Here is a 25,251-nt window from a genome sequence, read left to right as displayed (position 1 = left end):
CCTAACTCACAACAAAACATCCAACAGAGGAGAGTTTTGTTTTGCCCTTTTTTTAAAATCCACATCAAAACCACTACCCTTAGCTTTTTCATTTCATCCCTGCTGACAGCATTATTTTACCTGAAGGATACTGACACTGTCAGACCTGTTTATCTAAAAATGCTTCTCTGTCTATTCAGTTTTTTTTAGGAGGAAAATTTTTAAAATTGTTTTGGCAAAATAATGTGAAAATAATCATATAATTTTCTCTGGGCTGTTGCTCCCTGAGCATTCTTTTCTAGTCAGTTTCAACCTTTGATTCAGTGGGAATCAAACGTACTGACCCCTGTACTCTGAACTGTAGTGACTCCCACACGGAGATGTCCAAGGGGCATCTCGACTCCGGGGGCTCAGGCACAGACCAGAGCAACCAGCATGTCCCACCAAGTGCCGCTGGGTCTGGTGCTCAAGCGACAGTGGTGCTCCCAGGTGAGTCTGCGGGCAGGCTGGGAGATCCGTGCACCGTGAAAGGCGTGGATCCTATTTTTGCTGAAAAGGCTCCTCCCTTGTCATTACTTTTTTTTTTTTTTACAAAAAAGTCAAATGACTTCTGCTGGGAGGCAGAGCCTGCCTCTAACGCCAGGTGCCGTGGCCCCAGTCCTAGCGGCCTCCTTACCTTTGTGCTTCTGCAAGGCCTTCTGGGTGGACTGCAGGACGGACTCGTGGAACTGGTGCGCAAACTCTTCCGCCACAAAGGGCTCCCACGGCTTGCTCTTTCCGTTGATGCTGTGCGACAGCGGCACAGGGATGTCCTTGGGCGCGGGGCCCCGGACGTAGTGGAGCATGCTCAGGCTCTTCTTGCCCCCGGGGGCCTCACTCGGCCTGGCCTTCTCACCGCTGGCGGGGGCTGGCTCCTGGATGCGCTCCGGAGGCCGGAGCTGTTCCAGCCTCCCAGGCTCCGTGGCCTTCGGGACGTCAGACAAGGAGGCGGCAATGCCCACAGGCTTCTCCGTGTCCAGGGAGGCTTGCTGCGTGGTGGGTTCTTAAGAGACAGAAAGTGAGGAACATGGTCAGACCTACATGTGAACAGGCTGACCCTGATCTCTAACCTAGGACAGAGGACCCGGACTCCGGAGCCATTTAATTAAAGGTCAGCGTGCAATGTTTGGTCTGAGACGGGGTGTGTTTAAGCAGCAAGGCCATCCTTGAAAGGTGCCCCAGGAAGGCGTCTGGGAAGAAGAAGAATGTGAAGGAAGGAGCAAGTCACTTCTGGTCATCCGAGAGCCAGGAAGTTACACAGCCGGATCCAGAGAGAAAGACTGAATTAGGAGCCAAGAACAGGGCCGGACCACCACCATTTCCTGCTTCGTCGGCAGGACAGCAGAGTCAGAGCCGTGAGAGACAGAGAGAGAAAGCAGGTATCACAGGGCCTGTGAGACACACGCCAGGAGCACACAGCCCAAGCGGCAAGTGCTGAAACTGAAACCCGGGCCACGGTGGGGGGAACAGACGGCGGCCCAGCCACACCCGCCACCAGGCTGAGTCCGCTGGAGGAGCCAGGACCCCCACACCCCTGAAAGCGTGACTGCTGACACCGTGCTCTGCTGAGATCTTCCCACGCGCAGGAAGCTTGAGAGAGAGAAGGGAGAGGAAGAAAGAAGCCCGCCGTGTCCGGGAGGAAGATGACCTGGGGTGGTCGGTGGCCTGCGGCCCTGGGCACCCCCGGGACAGTCCCGGGGGTGGCAGATGGGGCTGGCCTTACCGCTCAGGGACACGGCAGGACTGTCCCTCGGAGAGGTCCTGAGCGGGTCTGCCACCGCAGCGGACAGCGCCTTCTGCTTCATGGCCTGGAGCAGCTCAACAAGCCTCTCTTTGTCTGTGAGAAAAGCAGCCCGAGATTACCGGTGGGGATCGCACCACTCCTGAGCAGGCAGAGGAGCAGGAGTGTGGCTCAGGCCGCGGCCGGCAGGCGTGAGTCCTTCGGAATGAGACACGAAGCCGCGGGCACAGGCTGGCTTTAGAGGAAGAATGTTCACTTTAGAGCCTGGACTCCTCACTGTCGCCACCTGACGGTTCAGGTGTTCCAAGAACAACGGTGCACGCGTGCGGCGAGTCACAGGTACCTGCAAGCCTCTGTGGGTGAGTTCTCATTTTTAAATAGTTGGCCCCAACACAGGAAGCAACCCCGGAAGCCACACCGCGCCTCGGGGCGGGCAGGCTCTCTCCTGGGGCGGTCCACTCCCCGCTGCTCCAGCCGCAAGCGTGGCTCCCATGACAGCTGCCACCAGGGAAGAGGGACACACACACCCCCCCTGTGACCCTGTAGTTCAGGGGCCCCTTGCCGAACTTCCTTAGGACTTGAGTCAGGCCAAGAGATGCGCTTCTCAAAACCCATCACATTCCCAGGGACGTGTCCTGGTCCCATCACTGCCTCTTTAAGGGAGAGCAGGAATCCACATCCACCGGATCGGCCCAGAATGAATGAAATGAGTGAAAGCAACTAAAATGACCGATAAGCATTCTTGCTTTCCTCTGACTTCCTTCCAGAAAGAGGTGACCAGGCCTCAGCAAGGGGGGACAGTGTGGGCGTGCGGCCCAGAAAGGTCAAGTTTTCCCCTGCTGCTGAGCAAGGACAAGGCGCAGACCAAGGAAGGGGGTGCCCCAGAAGGCGAGTTCAGATTCCAGCCCAGTCAGCCCCTCGTGGCCAGACCGGTCCGCAAGGGCGAGCTGTCCACACACGGTGGGTGTTGGCCCGGCCCTGCCCTGTGGCTGCGGACCACCCACACCTCCTGCCATCAGAACGTGAAACGGCAGCCACGTGAGCCGCCCGCGAAGCAGAGACCCAGCGACCACAGGCACCGGAAGACTTGGCCGGGGACAAGAGCGGGTGGGAGTCCACGGCTGATTACACAGGACACCAGCCACCTTCAGTTTCACGGGACGACACAAGAGAAAACACGCTCTGGAGGGGCTGTGTGAGTTCCCGACGGAGAGGGGCGTGGTGGCGAAGAGACGGGGGACGAGTCCGTGAGAGCCGAGGGGCGGCTTCAACCCCGAGAGCCCATGGCCCCACTGCTTCCTCAGAGACCCCCAGCCGCCCCGGTGAGCCCGCCCCGAGGCCCGGCCCGGCCCCACCCCACCTCACCTTTCCTCTTCTCGGCGCTGATGTGGGTCAGGTTGAAGATGGTCAGGAACTTTTTCTTCTCCTCGAAGTTGGGGCTGCTGTTCATGTCGTCAGGGCTGTAGCGGGTGGACAGCGCTAGTCTGGGCGAAGGCGTCTGCCGCTTGCTCCGTGCCGTGGGGGGCGACGGGCTGCGCTCTCTCAGCATCCGCCGGCGCTTCCTCCGCTTCTGGGTCAGCAAGTCCTCCTTCTGCTGTTGGGTGGTCAAGCCAAAAAGTTGCAAAAACTCTAGCTTCTAGATTGGGAAAGAAAACAAATGAGGTTGAAACCGTGGGCAGAGGCTCCCGCTGACCCCGGGGCCTCCTGGGCCTCGAAGGCTGCACTGTGGACACTCCGGGCTGGCCCGGGGAGGGGGAAGAGGGCGCCCGGAAGGCGTCCCAGCCGGCGCGGGGAAGCCGAGAGGGGGTGCCCGCAGCCCAGCCCAGGGCCCGACAGCGGCGAGACCACAGATACCTCGGAGGACGTGTCCAGTTTGAGGGGCGGCTGCTCGGCCACGCAGCGGAGGTGGGCCCTGACCTCCTCTTCGTCGCTCTCGTCGTAGGAGTCATCCAGGTCGTAGTAGTATCCTGGAGGCAGGAAAGGAGCTCTTCAGCCAGGCAAGGGGGCTCGCCTCTCCAGGGGATGCACACGGGGCACCCCTCGGACCCGAGAGCCCACCTGCAGGCCAGGCCCCGCTGCCCCTGGCCACCCCCAACCCTGGGCCCTGCGTCCGTTAACCCCCTAGCCCCAGGCCTCTCAGGGCTGGCGGTGGGGGCAGGAGGTGGGCACCAGGGCTGACAGAGCCCCAGCAGGGGACTGTCCTTCACGCTGGCCCGGGGACAGGGCAGCCTAGGTCTTTCTGCACATCCGCTCCCCTCCTGCTCAGGAGGGCCAGGGCACTCGGGCCCCCCGTCCGCGCGAAGGCACAGTCCCATGCAGAACAGCAGAGCCCAAGGGCCCAGGGCCGACCCCGCCGCCTCACAGGTGAGTGGAGGGACGGCCCTTCTGGGACCAAACACGTGCTCCTCATGTGGCCTCGGGCCCCGCTTCTGGCTGCGAGGCTGGGCTCGGCACTTAGCAGAAGGAGCTGGGCTGGGACCCCTGGTCCCGCCTGGCTGTTGAGAGGCTGTGTGGGTGGGAGGTGCCACGCTTGCCCTGGGCCTGCTCTCCTGTTCTCTGTGGCTTTCCGGGGAACCCCAGGGCGCTGCTGGCTGAGTCCCACGCCACCTGGCACAGGAGCGAGGAAGGGAGACCAGACCTTTCTCCTGGGCCTCCCGCCGCCGGCGCTCCTCCAGGTCCAGCTTGCTGACCAGCCTCCGGCGCTGTTGCAGGAACTCGTCGTAGACGTAGGCAGGGTCGGGGCCCCTAGGCGGCGGGGGCCGGTAGGGCGAGCCTGGCTTCAGGGGTCCGGGGGGCTCCCCAAAGGCGGCCGGCGGGGCGAGTGAGGCCCGGGGCTGGCCCAAGACAGTCGGGGCGGCCGGCTCGAGCTCCGCCAGGAAGGGCCCGGGCCCCGGGGGGAAGGCCTGCGGCTCCAGGGCCCCCGGCTCCCGGGGCGGCGGCGGCGGGTACTTGTCCAGGGGGGTGGCCTCGCGCTTGCGGGGCCCCTCCTCTGCCTTCTCCGGGCAGTAGACCCTCTCCACCTTCACCAGTGGGACGGCAGCCGGGCGGCTGGGCTCAAATGGGGCAGGGTGGCCGTGCGGGGGGTGGCCCTCGGGGGCGCGCCGCGGCTCCAGCGAGCTGTCCATCAGGGACACAGGGTTCCAGAGGGCCGTGGGCATCGAGTGGTGCTGGGGCTTGGGTGAGATGAGCGGCGGGGGCCCGCCAAAGTGCTGCGGGGGCTCACGGCTGCCCGGCTCGTGGCGGTTCGGTCCTGGCCTAGGGGGGTGGGGGCAGGAGCAGCTGTCAGCCAAGGGCCCGGGCTGGGAGCCCCCAGCCAGTACTGGGGTGGGGGTGAGAAGGTCTCCTGCAGGCCCCCTCTCCAGGGCTGGAGGGAGAACGTGCCTTTCACCCTGGAGCCAAGGGACCCACATCCTCCGCAGGCTGATGCAGACCAGCTTCCCGGAGGACCCAAGGCGTGCCACCCGTGGGAGATGGTGGGGGTGGGCCGACCTCCCCGCACTGTGCTCACAGACGGCGGCATGAGAACAGCCTGAGGGGTCTGCCCAGCAGAGTGGACTGGGGGATACCCTCCGAGGAGACCCTCACGGCCAGCTACTCCCCAATGGTGGTCCCCGTCAGGACCGAAGCAACCCCACATGCCCGGGGAGCAGCATCTACACCCAGAGGGTCTCTGAGGACCAGACCGGGGCCTGTCCCGAGAGCCAGGTCGCCAGCAGAGCACACGACCCTCCCACTGGCCTCAGACCAGCAGCTCTGCCTCAAGGCTGAACCAAGTGCCTCTCTCCCTGGTGCATTTAAAACAAAATTCAAATTCAACCTTCAGAAGACTACGTGGCTGCTGTTTTTGCCAAAGTTTACCTACAATTTTTTAAGGGAAGCCCCATGCTGCCAAGGTGACCGAGGGCAGGATCTGAGGGGACTGGAGGGGAAAGAGCAGAGGCCACAGCAGGCACACGAGGCAGGTGCCCAGGGCTCCTCCTGCCTGAGGAAGGGGCCGGCTCACCACAGCCCCTGAGGCTGCTGTACTGCTGCTGGGCAAATACCAAAGGGGACCAGCTGCATCAAAAAGCTGTGAGTCTCTAAGTAAACGGCAAAGGCATAAAACCTGGTACCAGAATAAATAACTTCCTGCACTGGAGCCAAGCACAGACTGGTTTTCTAGCTCTGATCACAGGGCCCCAAAGGAACGTCACGCTGCCATGGGGACCACCTGGCCAGGGGTCAGAGGCCACACCTGCTGGGGCAGCAGCCCACAGGCCCTGACAGCTGCACTGGGATCCTGGGGCCCCAGGCCGAGGGAGGCAGCGTGCCCTGGACTCATCAGGAGATGGTGGACGTGTACCACCGGCTCGCCCGGTTCCTTATGGGGTCACGGGAGCAGAGGGCAGCTCAGAAGTAGAGGAGACAGCCCTTGTGTGGCCCCAAGTGGGCCTAGAGCAGCAGAGGGACCACGTGCAGCAGACGGTCCAGCCTGGCCGAGCAGCACGGAGACCCAGCCAGGGGCCCCAGCATGGTTCACTCCTGGCCACACCCAGCTAGCCGGGTGAATCCACCCCGGGCACCCTTACCAGTGGATGCCGAGGCAGGGGCTTGGATGGGTCAGCCACGCCCAGGATATAGAAACCCACTGGCCAGCAGAAGCTGGGACAAAGAGGGAGGGAGCCAAATGGACACTCACACCTCCATCCCAGACACCTCGAGTATTTCTCATCCTGAGAAGGCGGCACCATGGACGCCGAGGGCTGGGAAGAAGCTCAGAAGCCCTCCTGCCTGAACTCTGTGCACAGCGGAGGAGACGGGGGCAGGGCCCAGCGTCCCCCAGGCTTAGTCCCGTTCCTGCCACCAACTCTGGCTGACGGTCTCCACCTGGGCCTTCGGAAGGAGCCCTGGAGGGATGGTGGGGTGGGGTGGGGGGGACACGGGGGGACAGCCAGATCAGCAGGCGGGGGCAGCGAGGCCCCGGGTCAGCTCTGAGAAGGGGCCCAGCTCACAAGGTGAGTGTCGGCAGCCAGGGTCCCAGAGACAGGTTCAAAAGCCTCTTGGAAAAATTTTTTTTACAACAGGGCAGGAAAAAATGGGTTATTTTAATTATAAAAGCAATAAAATTAACTTTTTGTATGATTAAAAATCAAAGGGAGTCCCCTTCTCATTCCAGTTTGGACAGAGAGAGATGCTAGCACAGAGATTAATATCCATGGAAGCTTCTCGGTCGCCTCTCTCAGGCACCAAGCCTGCCCAGAGGGGCTGGGCCGGCTGTGAACACAGTTCCTGGCGGATACAGTTCCTGGCGGATGACGCCCCTGAAGCGAGCAGCTTCCTCCTCCCCTGTCTCCCTCCTCTCGGCCCAGACGGGGGTCTTAGAAGGTGACACGGAACCCAAGTAACAGCGCTCCACAGGCAGCTAGACCAAGGCACTCGCTAAACGCAGGCTCCGCCCCGCTCCCCCCACCCACCCTGGGCCCCAGCCCGCCCCCAGGGCCCACCTGGCGCTCTCCGGCCGGTGCTCCGGGTCCGCGGGTGCTGGCGGCCGGCCCAGGTCCAGCTGCTGCTCCAGCACCTGCTGCCGGAACTCGGACACCTGTGACTGGCGGTCCTCCTTCTCCTGCCTCAGGCGTCGCTGCCGCGCCAGCCACTTCTCCTCCTCGTTGGTGCGCTGCAGGAGCAGGGCTGTGGCCGCGCTGCTGCCCGGCAGCGAGAAGAGCCCGTGGCCGGCGAGGAGGCCGGGCGCCGCGTGGGGCGGGGCGGCCGCCGGGTGCAGGGGGTGCTGCACGGGCTTGGGCACCTGTAGGCCCGCGTCCTTCAACTTCTCTGTGGGCAAGAGAGGCCGTCAGGGCGGGGCGGGGTCCTAGCGCCTGGCTCAGCCCCGCCCCCTCAGAGAAGGGCGCCCCCTTTCCGTGGGGCCGGGCAGGACACGGCTGCTCCCCGGGGGTCCCTCCTGTCTGACGCAGCAGAGCGGACCTGAGCCAGTGGTTAGACAACCGTGCAGACTAAGGTTGTACGTAAATATAGTGAGATTAAAGTATGTTAAGAATGAAAGTTAGGCTGCTGTGCAAATTCACTGTTTTAGTAAAATAAAGTACACTAAAAACTAAGGCTAAATACTCCAAGCTATCATCTCTAAAAATTTGGTTGTGCTATGGCGCACAATCTAAGTACAGTACACAATCTCAGTTATCTACCGGCCTTCACACCAAGTCTGAATCCTGCCAGCGGACGTCCCTGTTCTCGGCTCCCGGTCCGGGCCGTCCCCTGCCCCCATCCCCGCCCACCAGGCTTGATCACACGGCGTGCGGCTGCCCTGGGGCCCGCCCCTCCCCGGGTACCTGCGCGGGTCGGGGTGAGCTGCTCCGAGGGCTTGGCCCGCTCCTCAGCGGCGTGGCTCCGCAGCGCATGCAGCTCGGCCACGGGCAGGAAGGCCGGCTCCAGCGCCTTGGCGGCCAGCAGCTCCTTCTCGCGGGCGCGCTGCTCCCGCTGGCGCTCTAACTCCCGCTCCTTCTCGCGCTCCAGCTCCTTTTCGCGCTCGCGCTCCTTCTCGCGTTCACGCTCCCGCTCCTTCTCGCGCTCGCGGTCAGCCTCCCGCTCGCGCTCGCGCTCCCTCTCCCGCCTCAGCTCCTCGTCCACCTGCAGCCTGGAGGTAAGGACGGGGATGTGACCTCCGTAGTGGGAAGAACCCCCAGGAGCGAGGCGCTCACACGTGAGCCCGGGGTTCTCCCCCTCCCAATGGGGAGGGGCCAGGGGCCAGGTTGTTTTTGCTAACGCGCCAAGAAAAAACTCAGCGTCCACTGGAGACCGAAAGCGGTGGACAGAGACTCTCCAGGCGCCCGGAAGGCTCCTGGCCACGGCCGGCGATTGTGAGGACGCGACCTCCAGACAGTGGCAGGGAGCTCCCGGCAGCGCCCCTTCTGCAGGCAAGCGGGCGGAGGACAGGGGTGGCCCGTCCAAGCACAGCTGGCCTAGCTGGGCTCCGGGACGGGGCTGCCTTACCTCTCGGCACTGAGGCTGGACATCCGCTCCGAGTGCAGCGCCGCCAGGGACGAGTGGGAGAGCTCGGGCGGGTAGCGGACTCCCGAGAGGTGGAGGTGCATGGCCGACGGGTGCAGCGGGGGCAGGGAGCCAGGGGCAGGGATGGGGTAGAAGGGGGACCGCAGGGCTGACAGGCAGTAGGAGTCGTCCATCCTGTAGGGGGCAGAGGGGGCCGGTGAGCAGCTAACGTGGAGAGGAAGGCAGGACCCAGCCCCCCGCCAGGCACAGGTACTGATGCAGGAGCGGCGGACAGGGCCTCCACAAAGGTCCCGCAGAGAGCCCCCTTCCACAGCCAGTCCCAAAGCCCTGCAATCCCAGAGGCCACAAGGCCCCGCCGGCCACCCCTCAGCTCAGCCGGGCCAGGCCCAGTGTGGCCCCTCCAGGTCTGACCGTCTGACCCGGGAAGCTCGTACACAGAGTGGAGGCACAGCGCCGGCCGCTCAGGGTACTAACAGTCACGCGTGCCCGGGGAACCCTCGGTGGAGGCGGGGGACAGGGAGGCCAGACGGCGCGAGGAGAGTCTCCCTCCAGGAGCAAGCTCTGGACGGCTCATCCAGAGGCTGGGGGAGCAGCCCGCCCCACGGTCCCCGCCTCAGGGAATCTGGTCTCAGACCAGGGTCTACCCGCGGGCGGCTGGGGACGTCGGACGCCTCACCTGAAGGCTGGGTGCGGGAAGGGGTGCGGGGCCAGGTAGCCAGGGTGGTAGTAGGCTGCGGCGGTGGCCGGGTCCAGGCCGAGCGGAGGCAGGGAGGACACGCGGAGGTCCTCGGCCGTGTGGTAGGGCCGAAAGCTCCTCAGGTAGTCCTCGGTCACCGTGCTGGGGGGTACCACGTGGTGCACGGGCCGCTGCAGGCTGCAGGCAGGAGGGGGTGGTGGAGGTGAGCTCTGGGCCCCTGGGCCCCCGCCCCGCACCCCGCCACCACCTCCCTCCTCGAAAGAGCAGTCCCTGCCAGAGGCCCAGGGCCCAGAAGTGGGCAGCTGCCGATCCTCGGGCCGCGTTGGCCCCTCACCAGGGGGCATGGGTCTGTTATCTGCAGCCTGGGGAGACCACCCCCCGCCCCCGGCCCTAGGAGCCAGGCTGGGGGTTTAGGGTCACGCAGGCAGTGAGCCCACTGTGGGCTCAAGTGGCAACGCCAGCAGGGCTGCCAGCCCAGGGCGGGGCCCCCATCTGGCAGCTCTCGGGCCCAGCTGGTGTGGACTCGTGGCAGCCAGAACCTCGGGGGTCCCACCCCACACCGTGCCACCCCCCGGCCCGCACTTACTTCAGCGGTGGGAAGCGGGAGTCCTGCACCACCGAGCTGGGCGAGATGCCGAAGGGGTAGGGGCTGCTGAGCAGGTGAGAGGGGATGGCCGGGCCCCCCGCCTTCTCCTGGGGCAGCGGGGGCTCCACGATGAGGCGCTCGCGGCCGCCGCCGCTGCCCCGGGAGCCAGCGTCCTGCTGGAGAAGACAGTGTGGGTCAGGGCCGGGGGGCAGCTCATAGCTCAGCCACCAGCAGCGGGCCAGGCCTTCCTCTGGACACACAGGAGCGGTCGAGCTTCAGGGGGACATTCTTGAAACAGTCTCCACACCACGGCGGGGGTGACAGCCACTGAGCCCCTACCCACCGCCCGCCCGATCACGCCGGCATCCCAGGGGCCCAGGCGGCAGCTGCCGGCCTGCCTCACAGATCACTGGGCCTCAGTGCCCCCGGAAGACGTGGCTGAGCAGCTGGCGCTGCCCTGGGCCAAACAGGCCAGCCTGTCCCCCCGAGACAGACCCTGGGCGTCCCTGGCTCTGGCCAGAGCAGGCAGCTGTGGGGCCAGACCTGTCAGGGGACCTCTGCTCACTGGTGGGGGCTGTGGGCCCGCCTGCCCAGACTCCTGCCTAAGAGAGGAACCTGGGGCCTGGAGGGTTCAGTGCGGGGGAGACCCCAGGAAACCAGAAGGGGCTCACGCAAGGCAGGAAGGGAAAGGCGGTGGCCCCCACCAGCCCCAGCCACACAGAGGAACATCCTGCAGGCCCACCCACAGGAATGTCCGGCTCTGGGCTGGCAGGCCATGGAGAGGCTCTGTCACTCTGGTCGCTGACATAGCCGGAAGGGAGCAAATGGCAGGCGCGGAGCGTTAACAGCCACTGGCCCAGGGTCCCGCTGCCATGCGGCCAAGGAAGATGCGGCTGCCTGGCCTCCCCGACCCCAGAGCTCCACGCACCAGGCCCTTCCTCACCAGGCCGCACGGTGCCCCCCTCACCTGGCGTCGGGCCTGGCCCGGCTACCCCGGTCAGCGACAGGAGAGCAGGATGCAGGCCCAGGTCCATCCACCCCAGACCCACAGGTCAGGGAGACACCCTCCCCTGTCTGCCTGGCATCTCCCCCATCGGAGTCAGGAGATGGGGGCAGCAGAGCCTCAGGTCACCTCATTCCCAAATGGGGGGCACAGGAGGGACCACACAGCCCCCGCGGAGAGGAGGGGCCCACCCATCACCATGTCTACGGAACACCCGGGCGAGTGGCTGCCTGTGCTCCCACCCCGCGTAGCAGGCGGGGCCCTCCACTCGGGGCGGGGCCCTCACAGGGCATGGACTCCGATTCCCCCTTTCCCAGGTGGGCTTCACCAGGCTGGGGGCTGTTGAGGGCGAGCCCCACACACAGGTCAGGGCAGGAAGCCAGCACTCCCCTCTGGTCCCCAAGGCCCTGGACAGGTCCCCATGACTGCCCCTGCCCCAGGGCCCCCGCCTGTCGGACGTGCACAGGAGGCGGGTCCTGCACATGCAGCTGCACCCCCCTCATACCCCCTCCGCTGGCACGGGATGCGGCCAGCATAAGAGGGGTGAAGGTCTTGAACCCTGTGCCTGGGGTCTGGGCTGGACTGACCGGGGACGGGGTGGGGGTGGGGGGCGGCGCAGGCGGTGCTGCCTGGGTGGTGACGCAGCGGCTGGAGCCTGAGGCTCCCGAGTACAGGGCGGCCCCCAGGAAACGCTGGGCCCCGCAGTGAGGGGACCTGGGCACTGCCTCCAGGCTGGCAGCCCCAGACGGCAGAGGCCTCGCAGGGGACCTGTGCACACAGCCTGGAGAGGAGCTAAGACCACTCCCGGCCCCCTTTGTTGAACCAAACGCCAGAGTGAGGGCCCCATACACCATCCCTGGGTGGGGCCGCCCCCGTCTGCCTGCGGCAGGACAAAGCCCAGCTTGAAGGCAGCGGGGCCAGATGGCACCTTCCTGGGCGGGAAAGGCTGGGGGAGGGGCGGACGGCAGGCAGGGGGTTCCCACCCACCTGCCTGGAGCCCCGAGCCCCGCCAAGCTCGTGACAGGCACCTGGAAACAAGGTCAGGGGCCGTGCCTGGGAGCCCCAGCTGCCGCCCCGGGAGCACCTGTGGGCTCTTTCCATTGAGCGGCGGCCGCAGGCGCAGCTGCAAACAGAGGGCGCACGGGGAGGGGGGACCCTCTGTTCTCTGATGATTAGAGAGGCTTCTACCAGGCAGACGGGCAGACATGCCCTGTTAGCTCTAAAACAGGCTATTTGTCATCTCATCTGTCCCTACGCTGCTCCCGCCACCTGGGAAATGCCGGTGACCCCACGCGGGGCGCCCCCCAAGCCTCCCCGCCGGGAAGCGACTCCCCCTCCTGTCCCCTGCCCCCCCAGGAGGATTATACCCTCTGCTGAGCCTCTGTGCCAGCTGGCCATTCCTCGCTGCTCCCCAGCCCCCGGGGCGCCTGGGTCCTGCTCACCAGCCGCTGCACGCTAAGTGGCTGGAGCACCGCCCCTATAGCCCTTTCTTGGGGTCACTCGGTGCTTCCGAGGCCGTGAGGCCCCTCGGAGGAGGGCCGAGCTCAGGGGAAGGGGCCCATGGCCAGGAGCGGGGGCGTTGAGGAGGCTTCTGGGCCTGGAAGGGCAGCAGCTGGGTGCAGGGCAGGATGAGCAATCGCCAGGCCCCAGGGGTGAGGGGAGAGGCAGGTGGTTGGGCCCAGAGGTCAGGGCCAACTGTCAGGGGGCAACAGGCCCCTGGAGGCAGGACACTGTGGTGCGGATGCTGGTCCTCTCTCAAACCGGGCCGGGGGACGGCTAGGTGTCCGCACCCTGCTCTGGTTGGGATCAGCCCCGCAGGGCCCTGCCCGGCCCAAGGATGAGCCAGGAGGGTCCGGCACCTCGTGGATCAAGGTAGGGCTACCCCCAGCTGGGTCTTCGCCTTCTTTCAGGAATTCAGGGGCCCCCCCTACAGCTCTGTGGACGGAGGCTGCCCCCCCACCACCTCCAGGGCAGAGAACAGACAGACACCGAGTGACGCCTACCCCCACCCGACCCAGCAGGGCAGAGAGCTGGGGGCCAAGCTGAAGACCCACTGTCCCCCCACCCGCCTCCTGCTCTCTCCGGGTTTAATTAGTGCTTCCAAGTGGCGCTGGCCCTCTGGGGACTCGGCAGAAACATCCAGAGCTTGGCGCAGTGACCACGTTCTTAATTAGGAGGGCCCTCCAGGCTGGGGGTGTGGGGGCAGGTCCCCCGAGGAGCCACACCCCCTGGGCGCACACCCAGGGAGCCCCGCCAAGTGTGGGAAAGGCCTCCTGGGGCAGGCAGGCCTTGACAGTTAAGACAGGTATCAGTAAAGGCGACCTGTGAAAACGTGGGTACAACAGACAGGAATAATAACAGCTCACGTTTACAAGAAGCCCTCGTGATGTGCAAACACCATTCTGTCTCCCCAGATTCCTCTGTGGGAGTCCCAACCCCCAGGACTTCGCAAAGTGACCATGTGCGGGAGACGGGGGGTGTGTGCAGGGGTGACCGAGGCGACGTGCGGTCACTAGGGCGGGCCCTGGTATCCTTGGAGGAAGAGGAGACCAGGGCCCAGGCACGCACAGAAGAGCCCATGAAGATGCAGGGACAGGACGGCCGTTCACACGCCAAGGCGTGAGGCCTCAGGAGGGCCTGGCCTTGCCCACAGCCGGAACACGGGCCCCCAGCCCTATAGCTAACCCGCCCTGAGCCCACTCTGAGGGGCTCACCGGGGCAGCCCCAGACCACGAGCCCTGGGAGTGCTCTTGAGACACACAGACCCTCCGGGCAGCTGCTGTCCCCCAGCTCCCTCGGGGGGAAGCGGATCTCAACACGAAATGAGCCCCTGTCAGCCCCCCACTCACCTGGCGGCTCTCACTCCTCCAGACGCCATTGACAGTCTTGGTGGGGGCGATGGTCACCACGGGGGGTGTGCTGGGGACGCTGTGTCCCCCTGGGGGGACGATGATGGGACCCATGGGCACGCGCTTGGGCGTGCTGGCTGGGGAGCTGTGGTTGGTGGCCGGAGAGGAGACAGGGGACGACTCGCTGCTCAGTGAAGACCCTGCGGGAGAAGGACACAGCGCCTGAGCAGGGGCCCGGGCTCTGCCGCGCCCCAGCCCAGCCTGGGGTCTGGGCGGGAAGTGGGGACACAACCGACCGACTGACCAGGTGGGCGTGCCCGCCCCTCCCTGGGGCTGCTTACCCAACTCTACCCCAGGGGCGGGGGGAAGAGCCAGGGGAGTAAGCAGGTCCCCCCAACTTGGATAGGGAATGAGCCCCGGGAGAGCAAGTGCAGGGGCTTACAGGATGCTGTGGGGGGAAGGGGAAGTGGGCCCGCTGCTGGCCAGGCCTGGCTGGGGGTGGGGCTGAGAGAGGCCTATATTATCAGGACATCAAACGAGTTCATTTTATCTTGAGAACTGAACCGTAATGTGGGGTTTACGGCAGACGGGTGGTCAGCACGTTCACAGAGCTGTGCAACCATCACCGTGACCTGCTTTCCGTCCGCCCCCCGGCCCTCAGCCTGCCCCCTTGGGCTTCTTCCCCAGAGTGGGTGGCGGGGATGGGGAGCTGGTATGGCCGGAGGCTTCCAGGCCTGCGGGTCAGTTTGGTCTCCAGCAGCTGCAGAGGCAGCAGGCGAGGAAAGCACAGGGCGTGGGGGGCCGGGGGGACCACTTGTGCCCTGACAGGAAGGCGCCCGCCTGCAGCAGCTCTCTCGAGGAACGGCGGAGGGGGCGGCAGTGCGTCCAGTCCCCCCGTCCTCAGCCCCTGATGCCCCCGCTCCCAGGTGGGTCTCTAGTCTGAGGCCTATCCTGGCAGCGTGGCCCCAGGGGGGCTGGAGTCGGTGGTTTGGGGGACCCCCAGAGGCACGCCCAGGCCCTGTGCAGCCCAGCTGGGTTCACACCCATACCCCGCACTGCTCTGGGCTGCAGTTGGCGGTCAGAGGCCCCTCAGATGCCCACATGGTGCCCCATCGCACACAGACCCCCCAAATCTGTGAGCCACGAAGAACACCCAGGCACCGGGTCTAGGGCGAGCCCAGGAGGGCCCCCCTGATTCTGTCACAGCAGCACTTCAGCCACGGCCCTGCTCGGGCACCCAGAGGCGGCAGACCTGGCCCAGGAGACACCCTGTCTCGCAAAGCGCCCCTTGAAGAGGCCTGAACCAGGGGGCCAGGGAAGCTGGGGCCAGCACAGACCACCCCCTCTGCAAGTGGGACCCCACGGCTTCCATACTTCCCCCCGGGTCCTCTGCGGAACCTGCCTGGTCCCGGGGGCCAAGACCCTGGTACTCTCTCATCTCTTCAAGAGACCACACTCCTACCAAGTGACACCTCTGCCCGACGGGGAGGAGGGCAGTCTACGGCCCAGGACGCTTGGCTCGGAGCCCTTCTCTCTGCCCCGAGGACCCCCAGCCAGGTGTGGGCTCAGCAGGAACTGGGAGACAGAGTGGCCGGACCCCGAGGCCCACAGATGCTGGCACAGGGCTCTGCCCCGAGAAGATGCGCCATGGCGGCTGAGTCGGTGCACTTCCTAGGCTTGTGCACGACCTGCACAACTGCACAGGACGACCCGCGGGAGACACCGGTGCACACAGAGCCTGGCCATCCACCCCCAGAACAACTCCAGAGCCAGGCGGCCCCTGCTCCCAGCCCTGACCCGTCAGGGCCTGGCCAGCAGGCGGTCACCTGAAGGCTGTTGCCCCTGAGGTATGACTGGATTCTCCAAATGGACCCACCAACCACGGCCCACACACCAGCAATTCTGTAACCCCGAGTCACCCAGGCCAACACCAAGCTCAGCCCTGGGTCAGGGCGCCCCCTCCCCCAGCTGTGCCACCCACTGGCCGGGCCAGCTCCAGCCTCCGCCAGCTGTCACGGCTGCTGGGTGGCCAATGCCAGGGACCGTCAGCTGCCTTCCCACCCTCCGCAGCTCAGCCTCCCAGGTTCTGAAACTAGCTGCGTCTGCTGGGTTGGGGGTCTGCCTATGACACCAGCTTCAAGGTGGCAGCGGTGGGAGGCAGGCTGACCTGGCCGCCCCAGCGCGCGGAGAGCTGACGAAGGGAAGGCCCGCACCCCAAACCCCCACCAGGTGGGGCAGCTTGCGGAGGCCAGGAAGCAGCGTCCCCGCCCTGCCCCGGGGACCCGCACAGCGGGCAGTGGGCCCCGGCCCACCCAGACACGGGTCAGCAGTGCCGACCCGAACCTCCCTCCACGCCTGCTGCTGCTGGAAGGACACAGAGCCACAGGGCAGGCAGGGGGACCGCCTGTGCGCCCAGGGCCGCCCTGTGGGTGGAGGGACATCAGGCCATGCTCTCTGGAGGCAAAAAAGAAAGAAAACGGACGCACCGAGCACCCCGAGCAGTCATGGGAGAGGCTGCACTGCCCGGGGGGGAAGCGGGGTCAAGCCTCCAGGGCCGGGCAGATGTGGGGGAGCCGAGCCTCACACTGGGGAGGCCCGATGGCCCCGCCGCCTGCACGCGGGGACTCAGGGCTGCCTGCTGCCCGGCCGCCTGCTCCGTCTCTGCACCCCACGCCACCAGCAGATCTCTGTGGACTGGCATCATTTCCAAGCGCTGGGCAGTGAGTGAGAAGGCCCCATTTCCAAGGGGGCGGGTGGGACTTGGGGACGGGGTGACGGGATCCGGAGGCCATGGGCAGTTAGCAGCTTGGCCCCTGGGGGATGGGCCAGCCACCGCCACTCAGCAGCTGGATCGATGCCTGACCACGCACCGGCCTATTAGTGAGCGTTGCCCCCGACCCCGGGCTCAGGGCAGCCGTGATAAACCGCCGTACGCGGCAGGCGTCGGCGGGCCGGGGGCGGCTGGGGTGGCAGCGTGCAGCGCTCTGCATCCCCTCCATCTCTGACGCGGCAGGTGAGCGCCCGGGGCTGGCCAGGCTCCCGTCATTAACAGCTGAGACCCCAGAGTCGCCTCCATGGGGGCAGGAGTGCGGCCTGAAAACACGTCACAGCGGCAGCACAGAGGCCATCAGCTCCCAGATGCACCCCCAACCTGCCACCGGGACAACAGCTAAGCACCAACTGGATGCCCCAAACCAGGGCTCCTGTGCCAGGGCCCGCCCTGAGCGGGGAGGCCAGGCCCGGCCTCAGCCTCACAGCCTGTCCCCCTCCCCTCCTCCCCAGGGGGAGGGACAGGGACCCCTGATGCGTCCCTGAAACAGGACCCTCGGGCCGCCTTCCGGCGCCCTGAGCTTCTTGGGGCCGAGGGCAGCATCGTGGGTGCAGGGCGGGAGGCGCTGTGACGGATGAGGGATGAGGACCAGCATCCATGTGGAGGGCCCCCCACAGCTGAGCCCTGCCCAGACCTCACCCAGGACCGGCAGGGACCCCCGACCTGCAGCCGCGAGCACGTGTGAGCCCTGGAGGTGAAGTCCGCATCGTAAGGACACAGAGGCTGGGGACAGCGGGCACACGGCCAGCCCACGGTGGGTTCGGGGAGACCCTGCTGAGGGAGCCACAGGGCTGCCGGCCCCTCCGCGGCGGGGACAGTTGAAGCCTCGCCCCCCACGCCCTCGAGGAGCCCTCTCCCCCTCACCAGGGGGCAACACACGCCTGCTCCCAGGACCGCCAGCCGCGTCACCAAACCCCAACCAGCAAAGGTGTTTCTTCTCACAAGACGCGTTTCCTGGGGTTGAGCGGGAAGGTCGGTGTCTGTGCTGCTTCCCATGGGGGCTCAGAGGCGGTGCCGAGGCGGGTTCTGGGGGTGACACTGTTGCCCTGTCACAGCCTGGGGAGGCCTCTGGCCCCAACGGCCCAGGCCGGGCACCCCTCCAGAGCAGGCTCGGTCCCCTTGCCCTCGGCCTTGCTCTCCCTGGAATCGTGGCCCAGACACAGAGGAGGGGTGAGGCGCTGAGGATGCCCCTCACACTCACACCTGTAAACGAGACAGACGGGGCTGCAGACCGAGCCCTGCCGGTCCCTGCACCCCCACCCCATTTTGCTGTTTTCCTGAAAAGAGGGGGATTTCAGGCGGCAGACCGCAAGCGCCCACCTCGCTCCTGGCTCAGGTGGCTGCACTGCTGGTGGGCAGAGTCCCACCTCCAACCTCGCCAGGAGGGTGCCCACTCCCCCCACCTGTGCAAGGCGGCCCCTGCCCGTCACTGCTAAGAGCCCCACGGGAACAGGCAGACCAAGGTGACGGTCAGGCCCACGCCTGCAGCCCGAGGTTCCTTCCCGAACGTGCTGTGTGGGCCTGGTCATGCCCAGGTCCGTCGGCACACACAGGAGCAGCTCGCCCCGACAGGACAGGGTCTCCCCGCAAAGGATGCGTGGGGGGCACCCACGCCAGCCCTCAGCCGTGGACGCACCCACCTCGCTCGGCCCCTTGAGCCCTGGCTGTGCGCGTTGGGGGTGGGGTGACAGTGTGGGTGGCCCTGCACCGTCACCCGCAGGCACCGTGCCTGGAGCGAGCGTGGGTCTCCTGAACCCTCATGATCAACGTGGCACGCACCACCCTCGTCCCGAGAACAGGCAGCAGCTCAGAGAGGTCGTGCGCCGGGCCCGGGTCACACAGCAAGGACACAGAACCTGCCGACGTCCGTGTCCCCACACGGGGCGCCCCCCTCCGTAGTGGGTTACAGGGCCGAGCACGTCGGGACCCCCCCAGGGACAGATCCCTGGCCCCTCGCCGGCCGATGGGGACCAGGCAGGGCCCCAGGAAAGACACCTCCCGCGGGGCGTGCCGTCTCCCGCTCGCGAGCTCTCTGGGGGCAGAGCAAACAAGGCAGGCGGATTACTTGCTCTGCACTGAATTTTTAAACTGCACCTTGGAGGCACGACGTGAGCAAAGACATCAGCCCAGGAGCAGACGGGAGAGTTGGGCCGCGGCTCTCAGAACGAGATGCTCCAGAGGGGCAGAGGAGAGGGTCTCAGGGAGTCGGGGCGCCCAGGGCCATGGCCAGCACCCGGGGTGCGTGAGGTGACCGGGACGGGCCTGGCGGCAAGCGGGGAGACCAAAGCCTCGACTGTCTTCTCTCAGCCATCAGTCCTCCCTGTGCAGGGATTGCTGCACCCTTGAGGGCGGGACAGTCCCCCTGAGGGTACCCTGCGGGCACAGGGGGCCTTGAAGGAACAGCCGAAGTGGAGGCCGTGTCAGGCCGTCTCTGGGAGGGCGGACTCGGATGCGGCAGTTGGAGGAGGACTGTGGTTTCCATCTCTGCTCCACGGCCTGTGAGTCGGGACGCCAGCCAAGCCTGAAGTGCGGCCAGGTCCTCCAGAGAGGTAGACGCAGAACAGAGGCCAGGGCTCTCGCAGCAAGAGGCCGCCGGCACAGAGCGGGTGCTCAACGAACAGTCACTGCCCGGTTCAGGATGGGAGAGCCCTCACTGGCTGCACCCCTCACACCCAGGAGTGTGGTGCCAACCAGCCGCAGGAAGCCACGAGACCTGGGGGGATGCCCATGCGGACAGCCAGCAGCGGGGCCATGTGTGCCCACAGGCAGCAGGCGGCCAGGCCGCAGATCGGGGCTGCCAGGGCTGGGGGAGGGTATGGGAGGGGGGCAGGCTTCTTTGGGGAGACAGAACATTCTATAACTAAGTGATGGCTGGGACTCCCCTGGTAGTCCGGGGGTTAAGATTCTGCCTGCCAATGCAAGGGACATGGGCTCGATCCCTGGCCTGGGAAGACCCCGCAAGCTAGGGAGCAACTAAGCCCGTGCGCCCCAGGGCCCGTGCTCTGCAGCTGGAGACACCACGGCAGTGAGGAGCCCGTGCGTTGCAACCAAGAGTAGCTCCCGCTCGTCACAGCTAGAGAAAGCCCGCACACAGCAACCAAGACCCAGGGCGGCCAGAAACTTGGACAAATTAATAAATTTTTATAAAATGATGGTCGCACAACTCTGAACGCGTGACAACCCGCTGAACTGTGTCCTTTTAGAAATGAATTTTATGAGAAATTTACAAAGAGAAAAATTGAGCCCCCCTGCTCCAAATCACCAAGCCCAGCAAGTGTCGCCCTTGGCCGTTCCGGTTTCCGGTGGAGAGACAGGGGGGCCGGGGCAGCCGGCCCTCCCCTCGTGCCCGCAGAGCCCTCCAAGCTCCCAGAAGCTGCCAGCCAAGACCCCCGTGTGCTCCCCGCACCACTGCAGGGGGTGCTGGGGCGGGCAGGGGTGCAGGACGCCCGCCTCTCCCTGCCAGGGCCATGCTCAGGCTTTTGCCGTGCTAAGCCCGGCTCCTCCAGGTCCACGTGGAAAGGCCCAGGCAGCAGCAGCAAGGGACAGCTGGCGCGTCCTCAGCAGCTCTGTGATCCCAGGCTCCTTACGTGACCCCGCGGGGCCTCAGCCTCCCGCCCCCCTGCACACTGGGCCACTGCCGGGCTGCCGGCCCATTCTACAGACGGGAACAGCGCAGCAGAGCTGGGGGTGACTCCATGAGAAAAAAAAAAACGGGGACCAGGCCCAGGGATGTGGCCTGGAGAAGGCTCCAGAGAGTGACGGGGCTCAGCTCTTCAGAGCAAAAGCCCCACTGGGGTTGCCCAGATGGAGCGTTCCATGTTGAGCTCATCACCATAGCTTTAAACTTAAGCACAGGCTTGGCCTGTGGCCCCACGAGCCAGAAATGAGGTTGTGGTGCCCAGCACGCACAGCGGAACTACACCGAGCATCAGGGCAGCCCGGGGTCCAGACCCCAAGCTCCCCAGGCCCCAGGATTCCTCATCCGGGTGATGCGGACGCCTCAGCCCAGCCAGCGGCGGACACCGTGCTCTGGAGACAGCCTGAGAGCGGACCTGCGTGGCCCACCCCGCCCTATCCCTCCATCACAAAGTCCTCGGGCACCCTTCCCAGGGCGTCATGCAAACACCTGGACCACAGCCGAGGGCAGCGGGTCCCCTGCAGCACAGTGCTCCCGGCCAGCGAAGCCCAACAGCCTCTGGCACGTGGGCTGCCCACTGGCTCACCATCCGAGCTGGACGCTGGGGCCAGCGGAGAGGAGACAAAAGCCACCGAGGCCAGGCTCGCCCCACACCCAGGGCTCCCGTGGGAGCCTAGTCCTCTGCAGACGGCGGAGTGTGTGGGGAGGTGGTGTCACCCCGGGACGGGCTCAGCTGCCCAGGCATGGACACGGATGTTGGCTTAAGCCCTGATACCCGGGTCGGGGGTGACTCAGCCAGAGGGCCCTAGTGTCCCCGGCCTGCTGACAGCTGTCCGTGGAGGCCGTGCTGGCCCCGTCTCTCTGCCTCCTGGAACGTGACGGACGATGATACCAGAGCAGGGAGCCGCCAGGCAAACTCTGCCTCGGGAGGGCCTCCTCGTCCACTCAGAAGAGACCCCAGTTCAGGGCTGGAGCCACTGTGCCCACTCCTCGCCCGGGTGGACGCTAGCCACAAGGTGACCCCCTGGCAACGCAGAAACCAGGCCCAAAGGCCTGGGCTCCTGGGCCCACAGCCACCTGCCCTGGGATCCAGTCTACCCCGTTCCCTCCTCTGCCCAGCGACCACGTGAGCAGAAAAGGGGTGCGGACAAGTCGGAGTCAGACAGCAGCAGGCCCCCGTCGCACCCATCACAGCAAGAGTCCGCTCTGCTGAGCTGGAGACCCCCCGAGTCGATACAGACAGATGCGTGTTCTCCGGGTGCCCGGAGGGCCCTGGAACACACACCACCAAGCCCTGGACATTCGGGACGAGGCAGACCACCCAGGGTCCCCGCTTCCTCTGCCCAGGAGGTCGAATCCCTGTCGCCCCCCGCCGCCTCCCCCCCCCCCCACAGCAGGGTACCTACAGGGTACCTGAGAGGCCCGCGCTGGAATCCGTAGCGGCCCAGGCCTCCCATCAGCTCTGAGGCAAACTGCCTGCCACCCACTCGTGCAGCCGGCGGCCCCTGTCCTGGACTAACACAGGCTGACAGTCATCCTGGAAGGACCTGGAGCCAGGCTGTATGCACGGGAAGGCTGACACTCAGAGAGGGCCAGCGTTTGCCAAAAGCCACACAGCACATCGCTGCCCCAGTGACAGGAGGAGCCAGGGCTCCAGACCCCTGGGGGACGCCTGTCCACACCACAAGACCCCTGCCTGGGGACCCGGCGGGGGGGGTGCGGATGGCACTGGTGGGTGTGCCGTGCCCCCAACTCGGGAACACGTCGGGACACACGCCTCCTGGGAAGAGGCCCCAGAGCAGACTGGGGGCTCTAAAAGCAGTATGGCACCTGCAAACCCCAACCCCATGCCCACTGCTGTCGGCGGAGGGCCCCCTCGGCGGCTCCTGAAGCAAAGAAGAAAGTCAGCAGACAGCGCAGAGAGTGGGGTTCAGCAGCCAGGAAAGCGCATCCCCACCGCGAAGCAGCAGCAGGAGGAAGACCAGCCAGTGTGGACACTTGGTGTGCGAGCCCGCCCTGCGCCCAGAGCCCCGGGGACCGGGCGGGACCGTGCTCTCCCCGCCCTCGGCCGGCTGCCCGGGGTGGGCGCGCCTCTTACCTCTGGGCTCCTCCGCCTGTTTGGCGAGCTTGCGCAGGGCGGCGGCGAAGCTGGAGGAAGGCGCGGCCTGGGCCGACAGCGCGCTGCTGGTGGCGGGGCTGCCGCTGGGCACCAGGGCGCCATTGAGTGGCGAGGGGGTGAGGGGGTTGACGGTGGCGGTGGTCCTGGTCGCGGTGGAGAGCATCCCTAGCGAAGGGGACTTGGGCTCATGGCTCATGCCTGAAACAGGAAGAGAAGAACCAGAGTCACCCGAGAGCACAGGGCCCAGCACCAGAGCGGGCACCGGCCGGGCATGTGGGGCGGGGGGCAGGCGAAGCAGGGCAGAGCCAGCTCTGTGGAGCGAGGGGGGCTGCCACCCCAACGTCCCTCTGCACTCCACACCCAGAGGACTACGGGGCCCAGGACCCCAGCCCAGCGTTCTCGCAAGAAAGAGAGGAAGGCCAGCGGAAAGAAGAGGGCCAGAGCGGGGACCCCCCCGGAGGACAGGCAGGGCCTCCAGCACGTCCCGCAGACGGGCGCCGGCGCACAGCCTTCCTCCTCCCAGAGGAGACGGGCTCAGGCAGGCCGTGGGGACCTGTCCTGGGCGGGTCGGCCGGGCCCTCATGTGCGGCTGCTGTTGCCCTTTGAACCTCAAAGCCCCGGGGGGACAAAGTGGGCCTGCACAAAGAAGGCTCCCTGCAGGTGAGAAGTGGGCAGGTGAGAAGTGCCGCTGAGGCCCCCGTGGCAGTCCAGCCGGGCGCAGAGCCTACCGAGACACTGAAGACGCAAGGCGGCAGGTCTAGACGGCTCCCCCCGGGGGCGGGGGTCCAGGCTCGGCCACGCTGGCCAAGGAGCTTACCAAGGGGACACCCTAAGCCTTTGCCGCCCCCCCAGGACACTCGCCCTCCTGCGGGCCCCATGGGCCCCATCAACAAAGGCCGCGCTCCTCACGGGCTGGCGGGCGTGTCTCCTGCCTTCTCGATGGACACCTTGCCTGTGCCCGCTCCCAACCTGTGCGTACATTCGAGGGGTGCAAACGAGGCCTACAGCCTCACAGGCAGTGGGCCATGGGCTGAGTGCAGGAGAAGCGCAGAGAGCTGGGAGGACCGCGGCAGGGAACGCCGGCCACCTGGGGCGCTCCGGGAGGGGTTGGAAACTGCAGCCAGAGGGCGCCCATGAGGGCAGTGTGGCGGGGACGTGTGCCTCCCCCGGGGCCCCCGCCCCTCCGCGGGCAGCCAGGAGAGATAACTGCGGGCCCCGACAACACAGCCTGCACCCTGAGTCCTGGAGAACTGGCCTGCGGCCCCCATCGCCCCCCCTGCAGGGCGGGTGGGCAAAGAGATCTCAGGGGGTGCAGGGGGTAAACGGCCATGACTGTGAGAGGGGCGTTCAAGAGGCCAATGCGTGCTCGGAGGGACCCTTCTCTCAGGAGAGGGCTCACACCTTGGGGACACAGGACCCCACAAGAGCCCTGGCGCCCGCGGCCAGCAGCCTGGCTGGCCTCCCAGCTGCCGGCGGGTGACACGGCCCTGACCCCGTGCGTCCGCCTCTCTGGAGGAGCGGGGGAGAGGGCAGAGTACAGGCGACTCCACAGGCCTCGCAGCCCAGCAAAGGAACCTGGGGGTGGAGGGACAGGTCCACGGCCCACAGGCTCTGGATCAGAGTGCTCTCTCAGCCACCCCGGCACTTGGCCAGCTGCTGCGGTAGTTGAGCAGGAGGCCCACCATGTCCCAGAAGCTCAGTCCCAGGCCCTCCCCAACACCTCATCCTCCCCAACCCCTTCTCCTCGGAATGAGGGAACAGGACCGTGTGGACCAGCCTCGGAGCAAGGAGGAAGGGGGCACCTGGAGGACAGGCTCTGCACAGACTACGCTGCCACACACGGTGGGTGCCCGGATCGCAGCTCTGGGGCCTGGGCAAGTCCCTTTGCCTCTCTGGGCCTCAGTTGCATCTATAACGTGAGGACGAAGACAAAGTCCACCTCATGAAGTCAATCCCACGAGGGTGCCAGGAGGTGATTCACAGCAGGCCCGGCACATCTCAAGGACCCCTCCTGGTGTCGTCACGCTGACAGTCAGTGGACGGGGCAGAAACCCAGGCCTGGATGGGCAGGGGCTAGGCCAAGGCCGCACGGGTCAGTCTGGGCAGACGACCTGAGCTGCCTGATATGTGCCGCCATCACCCCCGAAAGCCCTCCCCACCACCATCCCTTCCCGGGTGGGCCAGGTGCCCACAGACCAGCTTTGCCCACCCCTGGGCAGGACTGGCTGCTGAAAGCGAACACGGAGGACGCCGGGGACAGAGGGGCCCAGGGCTCTGGTCCTGCTGCCCGCAGGGAGGCCCAGGGATGGAGACCACGCAGGACCTGACTGGGGCAATCCAGAAGCCTGCTGGGTCCTGCTCTGGACCAAAGCACCCTCAGCACCCACTCCATGAGCCAATGGTTTTTTTTAGGATGGGGGGGCATGGCATATGATGGAGTGCCATCCTTGCAGGGCCCCCAGCCCAGGCACAGCGTGTGGGGTCCCCACACAGGGCCACATGGCTTAGCAGCACATCAGGACTGGAACCCCATTTCCTGGGCGTTCTCACCAGGAAGAACCAGGGTGCGGGGGAAGGGCAGGACGCCCTCCCATGACCCCACCTGCCCAGTCCAAGGCCAAACCGCCATGGAAGACCAAGAGGCACAGATGCACTCAGAGTCAAGGTCACTTGGCCGCGGTGGTTCCGAAGTGGGTCCAAGTCTGTCCCTCGTTTGCGCAACGGGCGGGGACTAACCCTCTCCTCGTGCGTGGGCCAGATTCATTCGCA

General features: G+C 66.0%; 1 protein-coding gene across 6 annotated transcripts in view; it reads right to left on the bottom strand.

Annotated features, from left to right (window-relative positions):
* GSE1 (Gse1 coiled-coil protein) overlaps positions 1 to 25,251 on the bottom strand; it is a 394,922-nt gene that overhangs the window by 8,030 nt on the left and 361,641 nt on the right. For 2 of the 6 annotated variants that reach the window (XM_061386921.1, XM_061386916.1), the window contains exons 3-14: positions 22,462 to 22,680; positions 13,897 to 14,096; positions 10,045 to 10,220; positions 9,438 to 9,635; positions 8,744 to 8,935; positions 8,083 to 8,387; positions 7,243 to 7,567; positions 4,398 to 5,014; positions 3,614 to 3,726; positions 3,125 to 3,395; positions 1,742 to 1,855; positions 656 to 1,021 (exon numbers count right to left, since the gene is read on the bottom strand). In XM_061386921.1, the coding sequence (XP_061242905.1) occupies positions 656 to 1,021; positions 1,742 to 1,855; positions 3,125 to 3,395; positions 3,614 to 3,726; positions 4,398 to 5,014; positions 7,243 to 7,567; positions 8,083 to 8,387; positions 8,744 to 8,935; positions 9,438 to 9,635; positions 10,045 to 10,220; positions 13,897 to 14,096; positions 22,462 to 22,680 (3,096 nt within the window). The remainder of the gene's footprint in view (positions 1 to 655; positions 1,022 to 1,741; positions 1,856 to 3,124; positions 3,396 to 3,613; positions 3,727 to 4,397; positions 5,015 to 7,242; positions 7,568 to 8,082; positions 8,388 to 8,743; positions 8,936 to 9,437; positions 9,636 to 10,044; positions 10,221 to 13,896; positions 14,097 to 22,461; positions 22,681 to 25,251) is intronic. The other 4 variants (XM_061386918.1, XM_061386917.1, XM_061386919.1 and 1 more) reach the window with 4 other exon arrangements.

The sequence above is a fragment of the Bos javanicus genome, chromosome 18 (assembly GCF_032452875.1).
Source record: "Bos javanicus breed banteng chromosome 18, ARS-OSU_banteng_1.0, whole genome shotgun sequence".
Lineage (NCBI taxonomy): Eukaryota > Metazoa > Chordata > Mammalia > Artiodactyla > Bovidae > Bos > Bos javanicus.
Note: the sequence above shows the minus strand (reverse complement) of the source record. Positions and strands in the feature narration are given on the sequence as shown.